This window comes from Mustela nivalis, assembly GCF_964662115.1.
Source record: "Mustela nivalis genome assembly, chromosome: 15".
Classification (NCBI taxonomy): Eukaryota; Metazoa; Chordata; class Mammalia; order Carnivora; family Mustelidae; genus Mustela; species Mustela nivalis.
Genome location: NC_139034.1, coordinates 80,776,453 through 80,789,273, shown reverse-complemented (window position 1 = coordinate 80,789,273; position 12,821 = coordinate 80,776,453). Strand labels below are relative to the sequence as shown.

The window sequence follows — 12,821 nt, the reverse complement described above, 5'->3', positions numbered from 1 at the left end:
AACAACAAAGAACCAGCTGTGTGTCCTTGGGAGAGTCATTTCACCTTTCTGGGCTCCTAGTTCACCATCTGAACAAAACGGGAACTAGACTACACTGAAGGATCTCCGTTCCTGGAGATATGAAACTGTACAGGAAGTTCTGTATCTCTGAAAGAGCACAAGCACCTACCATCAGATTCACTTTCTTCAGAGTCTACTTCCATTGGCTCCATGGACTTTGGAACTGAAATTAAGTCCTGGTCTACAGAGTCCATTCTCTCATGTTCTTGGATGGTTTTCAGGAAATTCTCATGCTCTTTAGAAATAAAGGATACTGCATTTTCCAAGTTACTTACTGCCTCTGAAGGGATACTTTGTGTATTACTCGTTTCTTGCAAACTGACAGTGTCAATGATTTCAGAAACGTGATTTTTTTCACCTTCTGTTTCATCATCAGTTGAAAGAACAGAGGAATCATATTTGCTGCCTGATGGACAAAGGTCCGGTTGTAGCTCAGGCTCTTTGGTGTATGTTTCATTCCTTGATACAGAACTTGAAGTCATCAAAGGTACTGGTGTCAGTTCTCTCCCACTCTGGAGCCCAGGTGCATCGCTGTGCATCACCACTGTGCTTTCTGAAGGAATGGGGTCTTCTCTCCCCTTAACCGGAGACTCACAGCTTTTCTGAAAGGCTTCACTCACCACACGAATAAGTGACATTTCTTCTTTTGGAACACTAGATTCACTGCCTGGACAGAAGACGGGATGGGACAAACGAGCTGAGTCTGCTAGCCTCTTGCCGGTGTCAGGGCTGGTTGCATGAGCAGAGTTCACATGGGTCAGATGGGGTCCTGCTGGCAACAGCATTCCTTCTCCACCTCCTTCTTGAAGGCCTTCAACAGCTTCTTCGTGGCAACTGTTCCCAAGCAGCGTTTTCACTGCTGACCCTCCTATCTGCACGTCATTTCCAGCATGTGCTTCCATGTCTTCATCATCGTCGAGAACCTTCTGAATAGCTAAGAGAGTAAGCGGGGACACAGGTGCGTTCTTCGCATCAGACTGCTTTTGATTCTCACTCTCCGGCTCCTCTTCCGAGCTGCTTCCCAGCATGGCAGCCTGCATAGCCAGGGAAGTTCTTGGAGAAGGAGGGGTAGCGGCAGGCTCCTTCTCTGGCTTCAGTGCCTCACATGGAGATGACTTCGTGTCAGACAACCAGCTGCGCATTTTGCTGGAAGAAGGAAGAGACTCTGAACCCACCTCTGCAACTTTCTTAGCTTGAATACCTTAAGGAAAATTAAAACATTTCTCATTATGCAGTTATATAGTGAGACAACATACTTCTAGTAAGATGAATAAAAGAACACTGGTTCTCATGCAGGAAGTTATAAATTTTCCTTTAAACGGCACTAAGAGTTAATTTGTTATTTAATTTTAAAGTAGGTTTGTACATGAGCACTGAGTAATCTACAGAATTGTTGAATCATTATACTGTAAACTTGAAACTAATATATAACACTATATGTTAATTATACTGGGAGTAAATAAATAAATTTTAAATAAATAAGAAAAACAAAGAGGGTTGGTACAACAGCAGGTAACCCATTAATAGCTATATATAGAGCTTTATTATTACATGAGTAGAGTGGTAGCTCCTAGAATTCAGAGACACAACCTATTTTTGGTTTTTAACCATTAGGTAAGTGATGGTACTAAATACCTCTTATTAAGATGTAATGTGAGGTATCTTCAGAGACTACTCTCCTTGACTCTACCTCCTTCAAAAAGCCCCCTTCTTCTTCATATTGCCTTTGGATTTGTCCTGACTGTTGCTGATTCATTTCCTTTTGGACATTTTCTATGTGCTGGTTTAGGTAGTTTTTTTTAAGCAAGCCTTTGAGCTGATATTGTGAAAAGTCATTAGACTCCTAAAATGAAATAAATGAAATTATTTTTTTGTATTAAATACAGATAATATTCCCACACAGATAACATTCCCAAAGGATGAAGGAACAAAGAGCAACTTATTTTTTTTCCACTGGAGACATTTTCGTATTATAACAGTAAAATCTGAAACTAGGAAAAAACTGTAGCTGCCTTATTAAAAAATAACCTTTAAAACAAAAAGACTTAGGCAAAAGAAATCATGGATAATGTTTGTGACTTAATCATTTACTCAAAAAACATTTATTAGGCAGTAATGCCTACCGGCACTGTGACATTTTGATTGTAGCTTAATAAACGGACAACCTTCTGGAATGCAATATGCAAGTAAAGTGGGGCGCCTAGTGGTCCAGCCGGTTGAGTGTCCGGTTCTTCGTTTCAGCTCCGGTCATGATTTCATGGGTTGTGAAATCTAGACAAGCCCTCGGGGCAGGAAGTCTGCTGGAGGATTCTCTCCCTCTGCCCCTTCCCCCTGCTCATACTCTCCCACACGCACTCTCTAATAAATAAATACATCTTAAGAAAAATATATCCAATAGAAAGGAAAACAAAGCTCATTCACCTGCTAAAAGTAGTAGTAATTAATGGTATAGCAGGAGACAAGGCCTGACCACAACTCTGCACACCACCTGCTCCAAGTTTCTGTGGCTGTAGAGCCAATAGCAGATGCTCCAAGTGGAAGAATTTACCACTCAATCCCCTATGGCCACTGTCTCGAAAGAGGAAGAGAGAAGGTGATGGTCCAACTGCATTTCTAGGTCTGCACCCAAAACAAAGAGACACCTAGAATTTTAAGTTAGATTAGACTCTATATTACTATTAGTAATCTTCAGGCAAGGTATATTATGGGTTAAAAAAAAAAAACTTTCATGAACTAACCTAAGAATTGAACCCCTAAGCATCCACTGAGCACTTACTATGTGAAAGATACTGAACTAGGTGCTGAAAATACAGAAGTGAGAAAAACAGGCACATCTGCATGCTAAGAACCATAGACATTACAGGGTGTTATGAGAACACAGAGCAGGAGTTTTTTTATTATAGTGTTTTTTATTTTTTTTTTTTTAAGACTTATTTATTTTGGAAAGAGAGAGAGAACACACACGCAAGGGAAGAATGAGAGGGAGAGAAAGAATCTCAAGCAGACTCCACGCTAAGCAAGGAGCCTAAAGCAGGGGCTCAATCCCATGACCCCGAGATCATGACCGGAGCTGAAATCAAGAGTCAGAACCTTAACTGAATGAACCACCCAGGCATTCCAAGACCTGGTCTCAAGTGAAAGTCGAAAGACTTCTTTGAAGAAACGTGTAAGGTCAAACTTACAAATATATGATGCCTCTCAGGATCTCTGAGACACAAACGACGTTTACTCAAAACAGAGACCATGTAAGTAATACTTATCGATTTCCTTTTTTCTAATAAAAAATTTTGCTAAAGCTCTAAGCATGAGCACATTCTAAGCATTAATGTGCTGATGTATGTTTCACCTCTGGCATTGCTTCAAATAAGGTTCGTCTTCGCTTGGTAAATTCCTTCATGTCAGTCAAGATTTCGTGCTTTATTTCAAGAGGCAGGCTGCTGAAGTCTTCAGACTCAATATCTATGGCATGAGGATTATGAAAGAACTCTTCCTGCAAAGAGTAAAAACGTAACCATGAAATTTACATTGTGTACACTTACTCTATTTACCCTGATATTTACTACTGATGTAAGTTTATTGAATTTATGATCGTTCTACAAAATCTACAACAGACTAAACCCAGTTGCACATAATCTGCAACAAGTATCAGTGAACAGGCAGATTAGGGAAGAAAGCCATCCATCCACTGGCTCACTCAAAAGAAAAAACACCTATCAGACACCCCAAATGTGCCAGGCACTGTTCTAGATGCTAGGATATCGTGCCAGATCAAGTCCCTACTCTTAGGGGTAGAGTAAGACATAGAATAACCAAATAAATAAACAAATGAACAAGAAAATAAAGCAGGTTAATCTGATAAGAATAAAAAATGACGGTGAGCAGAGACTTGAAAGACACCAGCGAGACTGATCACGACATCCCAGGCTGCAGGAACAGCAAGTACCAGAGCCCTACGGTAGGGATGAGCCTTAGGAATTTGAAAAATATCTGTAATTCTCATAATGAGTTTTGTTTTGCTCTTAACCTATAATCAAAAGTTAAGACAAGTGAGAAATTCACAGGCATGAAAAAGGATAAACTGGGGTGCCTGGGTGGCTCAGTGGGTTAAAGTCTCTTGTCTTTGGCTCAGGTCATGACCCCGCAGTCCTGGGATCAAGCCCACATCGGGTTTTCTGCTCAGCGGGGAGCCTGCTTCCCCCTCTCTCTCTGCCTGCCTCTCTGCCTCCTTGTGATCTCTGTCTGTCAAATAAAATCTTAAAAAAAAAAAAAACAGAAAAAGGAAAAACCTTTTCTAAATTTTGACTAATTACTGAAAGTACTTTAAAACTCTTCATTAGTAATACAATTTGCTTTCCCGTAGGTAGGTATGTTGTATGTATATGGGCAAACCAGCCAGCACTTAGGACAGTCATGCTCAGAACACCCCACGCTTTCGCTATACGAAGGGAACACCTTAATGCTCCATCAGCCCTCTGAGGAAGGCATCATTATGATTTTTGTTTCACAAAAAAAGGAGGTAGGGATGGGAAATAAAGCTTAGAGAAATTAATTTGTCTAAGATCACATGGCTAGTGCACAGGAGAGCCCGTACTTAAAGGCAGGGCTTTCTGACCAAAATGTTCAGAGTCTTTACCATGTTCACAGTCTTTACCATGATTGCTGTCATTTTCTGAATTAATAATGCAGAACCTCTATAAGTTGAAGGATCTTGAGGTTGTAGCTCAAGTCTTTCTCCAGATGCACCAAATTAGGAACATAAAAAAACCAGTTAACTTGGGAATCAAAGAATATTATCCACTATTAAAAAACTTGAAAAAAAAACTCTAAAAACTTGTATATTATAGTACCACCTCAATTTGTACAAATGTCATTCATTAAAATATGTGTGGGGGTTGTTTTAGGACCGCAGGTTCTCTGACCCCTCTTTCCACCTAATCCCCTCCCCTTAATTAAGGGCTGGGCTCACTGACCAGCTTCTCACAGACAGAATGTGTAGGAAGGGGGGCTGTGCTACATCCGAAGCTGGCCGGAAAAGACTACGGGGTCCCGCTGGGCACCTGCTCTCGGGATGCCTGTCCATGGAACACAATACCATGCCCTGAGGGAGCCCAAGACACACGGAAAAGCCACAGGCAGGTGTTCTGACAACCAGTGCCAACCACCAGACGTGGGAGTAAGGAAGCCTTGGAGGGGACTCCAGCCCCAGCTACAACCGGCCTGCATTTACAAGGGAGCCGCGCAGGGACGACTGCCTCACTGAGCCCAACAACCCCCAGAACAGTGAGAGGATGATAACAACCATTTTCATGCCACCACGTGACACAGCAATGGGTAACTGGAACAGAAGCACAGACATACGTTTACATACATATGCATACATGTACTAAAATACACACGTGGATATTCAACCATAAGGGGTGGGGGGAGAATGGGCTAATGCAGACGAAAATGTTACTTGAAGTTATTTATAGGTGGTACGTTTTCTGAATTTTTATAGAAGTACATATTACTATTTATACTTACTTATTGTTTGTTTCGTTGGTTGGTTGTAAAAGATGGCTTGTTCTGGATGTCTAGACACACACAAAGGCAAATGCCATACAAATGTGGATGGGTCCCTGGGTATTTGTACAGATATACACATGCACACACATACACACACAGCACAATAAAGAAGGTGTGTGTCTGTATTTTACCAGGAACTTCATACCACATTTATTCATTTTCATGTTGTTCATTTCAAATAACAATATACTCTGAATTCAAAAATTACGTTAAGTACCTGTAATGCCTGTTTTTGACTCATTCTTTCTTGCCATTCTCTTTCATCTTCTTCTTCTGAACTGAAAGTCAAGCATATATTTACAGTATCTATGACTTAATGACAACTTATAAAAATATCTCTGGAGGCAAGGGGCCACTAGTTCTAGGGGCTACGATGGTGAATCAGATGTTATGAAACACACCCTCGTTATTCCCACAGTTGGGAGGGGAGCTGTGCCAGGGAGCGATTACAATATGTTCTGATGACCTCCATCACAAGGGGGCATCAGCATGCTCAAAAGTAGAGTAAGGGGAGTCACCCCTCTCTAATCGGGGCACAGGGGGAGGTCTGTAAAGTTTCTTGGAATCTCTGGCAATTGCACTGCTTGGACTTAGCTGCAAATGAGAGAGAGGTCTAGCTGTAGGGTCTGAGGAACGTTCATGAAGACAAGTGTTCCAAGCAGAAACAGTGTGTTCCATAAACATCTGGAAACAAGGGAAAGAAAGCCTGCCTGGAGATGGCATAAAGAGGGCCTGATAATGACAAACAGAGGGCTTGGTAAGGCTGGAGAAGCATGGTGAGTAAGGGGCTAAAATTCTATCCTAAAGAAGTTAGAAGCTAGGAAGTATTTCAAGCTCTGAAATGACATGATCAGGTTTGGGTTTTAGCAGATTCTGCACCACAAAGCAGAGACTGAACTTGGTGAGTAGGAGTTCCAGCAAAAGGGGAAGAGCAAAGACAAAGACAGAGAAAGAAGTGTGAAAGCCTTTCTGGTACTTCAAGGTAGCAATGAAAAGAAACAGAACCGGCCTGATTCCGAAGCCACTTGGTGTCTCAGGAGCCCCTGGGAAAGGAATGTGGGCAAGTGGGGGCACACACACACTGCCGGGCCCCGCCTACGTTTCAGCCACGGAAGCAGCTGAGAGTGAACAGTGAACTAGAGAAGAGTCCACAGAGGAGCCTGGGAAAGAGCAGCCAGAGAGGGTCCCAGACAGCCAGACAGCAGGATAACGCAGGTGCCGAGTCACGTGCAGCTAAAAAGTACAGTAAGCTGACGCCTGCCGAGTGTCTACTGGATTTAGCAAGGAGGAAGTTGTGTGTGGTCTCGCCATGTGCTGGTGAGAGACAGAAGACACAGGCTAAGAAACAGGCAGAGACAGCATGTGTAAGCAACGGGGAGGAACGTGAAAATCCATTCGCTTCAGGAATCACACACGAATGGTGCTACCACAGGGCCTGCAGAATGAAGAGACAAAGGAGCAGAAACTACCAAAACACAAGGACAAGGGAGTTACAAAACAATTTAGTGTTTGAAAAACACTCTAAAAGGTGTCGAGAATACATTTGCAAATGCATTAATTCCCACATGCCTTATCATGTAGCTAAAAACACAAAGGTCTGAATCTGTCTGAAAACACAGACAATTACTATTTTTAAATAGTTAAACGTTTACCTGTTTTTTTCTTCCTTTTGTAAAGGTGGCAAAACATAGATGTCATCTTCTCTCTGAACTTGAGTAAGACTGGGGAGCGCTTCACCTCTGAAAAGCACACACAGGGGTAAGCAGAGGTAATGGGAATCAGGACGCTGAGTGAGGAAGACTCCCCTACTCATTACACAAGCCTGCTGAGGGGGTGAGAAGGGGAAAAACACGGGGCTCTAACAGGTTTCTCCCTGCCGCCCGGGCTGCCCAGGCCGCTGCTGTGGGAAGCCAGTGAGGGCTCGAGAGAAACCGGAAGCTCACTGCGGCTCCCCGCACCTCAGCCAGGGCCTCAACTGCAGGCAGGGAGATCCGCCTTACAAAAGTACAGTGTATCTAAGCTGACTCTCACCGAACAGGGAATTTGCACAACTTCCAAGAACTGGGTCAAATGGACAGCCCCTTACCCCTCTGATTTCACTGTGTTTTTTGCAGAGTTAAAATCAGGGAACGGGAACCACAAGAACCCAAGGCAAAAGTTAAAAGCGTTTAATCTTTAAAATGAATGGAATTTGCCTCTTGCCTTTTGCTTTTCAAGGCAGTTTTGATAGCCTGTCTTTTCAAAAATGTTTTCAAAAGCTTCTCTGTAGTTTTTCTGGAGTCAGTGGCTGCCAAATCCTTTCTGTGCCTTCTCTTAGCCTGTGAAAACAAAGGACACAGGATTCTGTTTCAGGGTATTAGTATATTAAAAACATTTCTGTGACTTTTTTCCATAGCATTTGGTTGGTCTGAGTTTTCAGGCTACGACTGCTTTAGTATTTCCTCCCAACTGTCACATCAGTGAGTATGTGCAGGTTTCTGCTACGCAAAGAACATGGAATCTCCATCTGCCTACTACTAAATGGACGGGCTAGGACATGGTATTTGACAAACTATTAATTTACTTTCAGTTTCTTTTAAATAGACTTTCATGTCCCCAAGAAGCCTATAACTTAATAATATGTAATTGAGTAAATGTTTCTTAAAAGGGATTATTAATGTATTCTTTAAAATTGTCACTACTGTGCCAAAACCAATTTCTGATATTGGTCTTTATAAAAGTACATTAGTTGGGGCACCTGGGTGGCTCAGTCAGTTAAGCATCCGATTCTTGACTTCAGCTCAGGTCATGATTTCATGGGTTATGGGATCAAGCCCTATGTCGGGCTCCATGCTTGGCGGGGAGTCTGCTTGAAAATCTCTTTCCCTCTGCCTCTGCCCCTCCCCCTGCTCTTTCTCTAGCTCTCTCTCTCCCACAAAACATAAAAATAAAAATAACAGAATACATTACTTACATGTCACTATGTCCCTCGACATTTAAGATTATATCATAAGAAATTCTCAAATGTATTAGAAGTGTCTTGTAAGAAATGTCCATGTAGGAAAAAATCACTCTCCATGCTGATGGTAGAATATAAGGAAGAAATACCAAAACATTCTTTTCCTTTTTTTAAAAATTAAGATATAACTGACCTATAACACTGTGTACAAGTTAAGGTGTACAACGTGTTGATTTGGTGCATTTACATATCACAAAATGACTACTACAATCATGTTAGCTAACACCTTTTAGGTGGGGCTGGGGAAGTGGGGAGATGTTGCTTCCTTGTTAATAAATGAATTCTGGAGTTCTTTTTTCCTGTCTATTCCTTCCAAGGAGTACCTGATAGAATGTGCCTTTGATAACTTAAAACAGCAACAGGCAAGTCTAGACCTCTTCCTGAGGGAACAAATGTCCCCAAGCATTTACCGATCCTTACTTTTACCTACATCCTCACTTAGTTAGTCAATGTCTATCTGGGACTACGAAGTGATGGGGTGGCATTTTCAACACGTAACAGTCCTACAACCAAATGGGTGCTGTCACTTGGAGGGGGTACACAATTACTCCAAAGTTCACAACTTTGTTCCTACACTGTTTTAACCTACTTTCAGAATAAAGAAACTCAATGTTACTCTTTTATATCCTGGCCATTTTCCTTCCTCAATAATCCACATTAGTCACATCTAGCACCACATAAAATCTAATTACTCTTTAAACAGTGAGGACCCGCGATCTCAGATTCAAGGAGGCGTGCTCTCCAGCAGGCTATCAGCTCGGCAGCGTAGCTGAAACATACATAGGACACCTGAGAAGATAGTCTACAAGGAAAACTCGAACTTCTAAGAATTTTAGTAGGTTTTTTTTTAAGATTTTATTTCTTAGAGAGAGAAAGAGAGAGAAAATTTCAGTAGTTCTATTAAAAGCTGAATTGTATCGGAACGCCTGGGTGGCTCAGTCGGTTAAGCTGCTGCCTTTGGCTCCAGTCACAATCCCAGGGTCCTGGGATGGAGCCCCGCACTGGGCTCCTTGCTTGGCAGGAAACCTGCTTCTCTCTCCACCTCTGCCTGCCACTCTGCCTGCTTATGCGCATGCGCTCTCGCTCTCTCTCTCTCTCTCTCTCTCTCGCTCTGACAAATAAATAAATAAAATCTTTAAAAAAAATAATAAAAATAAAAGCTGAATTGTATCATTGCACCCAGGACATAGTCTCAAAAATAATCCTTTTTTTAAAGGAAAAAGTGTGACTGTTCAAGATAAACTTTAAAAAAGCTGAAATTTAGTTGGATATATGTCAAAATAAGTCTTGGCTTCCAAAATTCTAAAGAGAAAATTAAAATTCTACATGAAGTTTTCCTTCCTTCTAATAACACAGAAAGAAAAATAAACAAACAAACGTGATTCTTACCAAGGTTTGTTTCTTCAACAGCGGAGCATCCCCATCAAACACAAAAATAGGACGAATTCGAAAAAATAAGAGTTTGCAGAGCCGATGAAACAAAGTGAGAAGATGGGCGTTTTCTATTGAGTTTCCATGGCGATCCCGGACTCCTCTTAGTGCCTGGTTTAACCAAATGCTGATATCTGGTAGAATTGTTAAAGGAAACTATTTTGGCATTTCTTCCCTCATCACCATGATTTCAACTTCCCAAAAACTGATATCATCTAAACATTAAAACTAAGTCCTCATCACAGTTCATGTGGAATTGGAAAAATGTTAAGCCCTGACGGAATCTGCCTAAAATCCATTAACATTATTTGAATCCCTGTAACTACTTCACAGACTACAGCGTTACATCAACAGATGTGTCCTTTAAAAAATCGAATTGCAGGGGTGCCTGGGTGGCTCAGTGGGTTAAGCCTCTGCCTTCAGCTCGGGTCATGATCCCACGGTCCTGGGATCGAGCCCCGAATCAGGCTCTCTGCTCAGCGGGGAGCCTACTTCCTCCTCTCTCTCTCTCTCTCTCTGCCTACTTGTCTGTCAAATAAATAAATAAAATCTTTGGAGCGCTTGGGTGGCTCAGTGGGTTAAAGCCTCTGCCTTCAGCTCCGGTCATGATCTCGGGGTCCTGGAATCGAGCCCAGCATTGGGCTCTCTGCTCAGCGGGGAGCCTGCTTCCCCTCCTCTCTCTCTGCCTGTCTTTCTACCTACTTGTGATCTCTCTCTGTCAAATAAATAAATAAAATATTATATATATATATATATAAAATCTTTAAATAAAAATAAAAAATCTAATTGCAAACAGTTGCTTCTTTAAAAAAAAAAAACTAAGACGTCCTACAGAATTTTAGCAAATTATCACAACTCTCTGGAAACTAGTTTGGCAATTCATAGAAAAAAAAATGTAAAAACCAGCATTCTATTTTACTATTTCTATCTCCAGACAATTATCAGAAAATCATCACCAATTTACAAAAAAAGTTACTTCTAAGAATGTTTGCAGTGATGAAAATATGAGAAACGATGTAAAAGTTTTCCAACAGGTCTTTACTTAAACTAAATTGTGATATACCAATTTGCTGGAATATCAAATAGCCCTCATAAAAGGAAGCTACTGAATCATCTATAGTGATAAGAAAGACAGTCACAAAATATTAAAGGGACACAAAACAGGTTACAAAACTATGGAATGCATAATTATGTTTTATAACATGTGATATGTTAAATACAAAAATACTAGAAGTTCAGATGCCAAAATATTAACAACAGTTAGCTCTTCTGTAATTATAAGGAATTAATGTTTCCTTGGAGCTTCCTTATATTTAACTTTTGTAAAAAGTGCTTCTTACCAAATTATTTCATATTTGTCCATAAGAGGAACGTGGCAACACTGGTTCTCCCGCTCTCAGTCTCTTCGTCCCCTCCTCTAACTCACCACTCAAGCGCGACTTCAGCGGAGTTCTCCTGCAGGCCCTCCCCAGCTCCTGCTGTACTGGCTCCCCAGGCTACCTGAGCACCCCACACCACACCTTCCCCATCCGTGCGGGCTGCCCCCCACGGCTCCGTCCTGAGTCCCAGACTAGATGGCCTAGACTGTATAAATAAACAAGGCACTCACCTATAGATGGGTTAAAAAAATATATTTTAGGGATCCAAGAGTAAGTTATAAACCTCGTATATAATGGATAATTTCTTAACAAATAAGGCCAAAAATGGGATATAGATCAGATATTTGAATTCGAATTCCCATGAAAACGAAACAAAGCAAAACCAATTATAAAACAGCAATCAAGTATTTTTACATATATATTTATACAGATAAATACATATGAGATTGTAATTATCACAGGAAGATCTTTGACATCCTCTTTAAATGATTTGTTCTTTCAGAAAAACTTAATAACCTCATGAAAATTACTTCCCGTCCCAAAAGAGCTCCTGAGTCATCTAAAAATAGATAATCTAAATTTTAAATTAAATGCTTTAACTTCCTCACTTTGGACAACTTCCTAAAAAATTAGAATGCTGAAATTCACGCATCACCTTAAAGATTTTTACAAATTACTCATTCTTCATCGGGGTTACAACATAAAATGCCTAAGTCTTTGCTGAGGTCTGAAGGGCTGCTGTTCCTGAACACTGGGCTTGCTCCTTCACGTACAGGTCCATAAAGAAAATCTTTAGAAAGCCGGGATTTGAAGAACCACTAGAGGGCAGCAATAGCACACGTGCCCCGCCCCCCACCCAACACACACACACACACACACACACACACACACACACTCACTCACTCACTTTTCCTCTCCCTACACAAGGTATCACGCATAAAAACTTTCAACCAAGCCAAAACTCATTATAGATGCATTTCAAGATTATTCACACTGAAGAAAATGCCACCACCATGTACACTTTCTTTGAAAAATTACCAGTGTCCCATTATGTGTAAGTCGTCTCCATAGCAAACAGTGGTTCCTCTCAGTGGCTCCCTGCGCAGAAACCCCACCTAGTCTTAAAGTGCATTTACCACCAGCAGCAGTTCCCTGCACGACCCTCTTCCCCACCTCGCTCAGAACTCCTCGGCTCTCAGGTGCGCACGCAGGGAACTGGCCTAAGCTACCACCCGCTTCCAGAACAGCCACTCAAAACAGGAGGAGATGGAGGAGAAGGTTTAATGAATAAAAAATGACCAAATTTCAGAGACAGTATTCACACATGTTGATAAAGGAGAAAAACATTTCATTCCGAAAACACCAAACCAACCAGACGTAGACACAAA

General features: G+C 41.4%; 1 protein-coding gene across 2 annotated transcripts in view; it reads right to left on the bottom strand.

Moving 5' to 3' along the window:
* ERCC5 (ERCC excision repair 5, endonuclease) overlaps window positions 1-12,821 on the bottom strand; it is a 29,144-nt gene that overhangs the window by 14,960 nt on the left and 1,363 nt on the right. For both annotated transcript variants that reach the window (XM_082700291.1, XM_082700290.1), the window contains exons 2-8: window positions 10,013-10,188; window positions 7,828-7,943; window positions 7,278-7,364; window positions 5,843-5,903; window positions 3,407-3,550; window positions 1,696-1,903; window positions 170-1,261 (exon numbers count right to left, since the gene is read on the bottom strand). In XM_082700291.1, coding sequence (XP_082556417.1) covers window positions 170-1,261; window positions 1,696-1,903; window positions 3,407-3,550; window positions 5,843-5,903; window positions 7,278-7,364; window positions 7,828-7,943; window positions 10,013-10,188 — 1,884 coding nt within the window. The remainder of the gene's footprint in view (window positions 1-169; window positions 1,262-1,695; window positions 1,904-3,406; window positions 3,551-5,842; window positions 5,904-7,277; window positions 7,365-7,827; window positions 7,944-10,012; window positions 10,189-12,821) is intronic.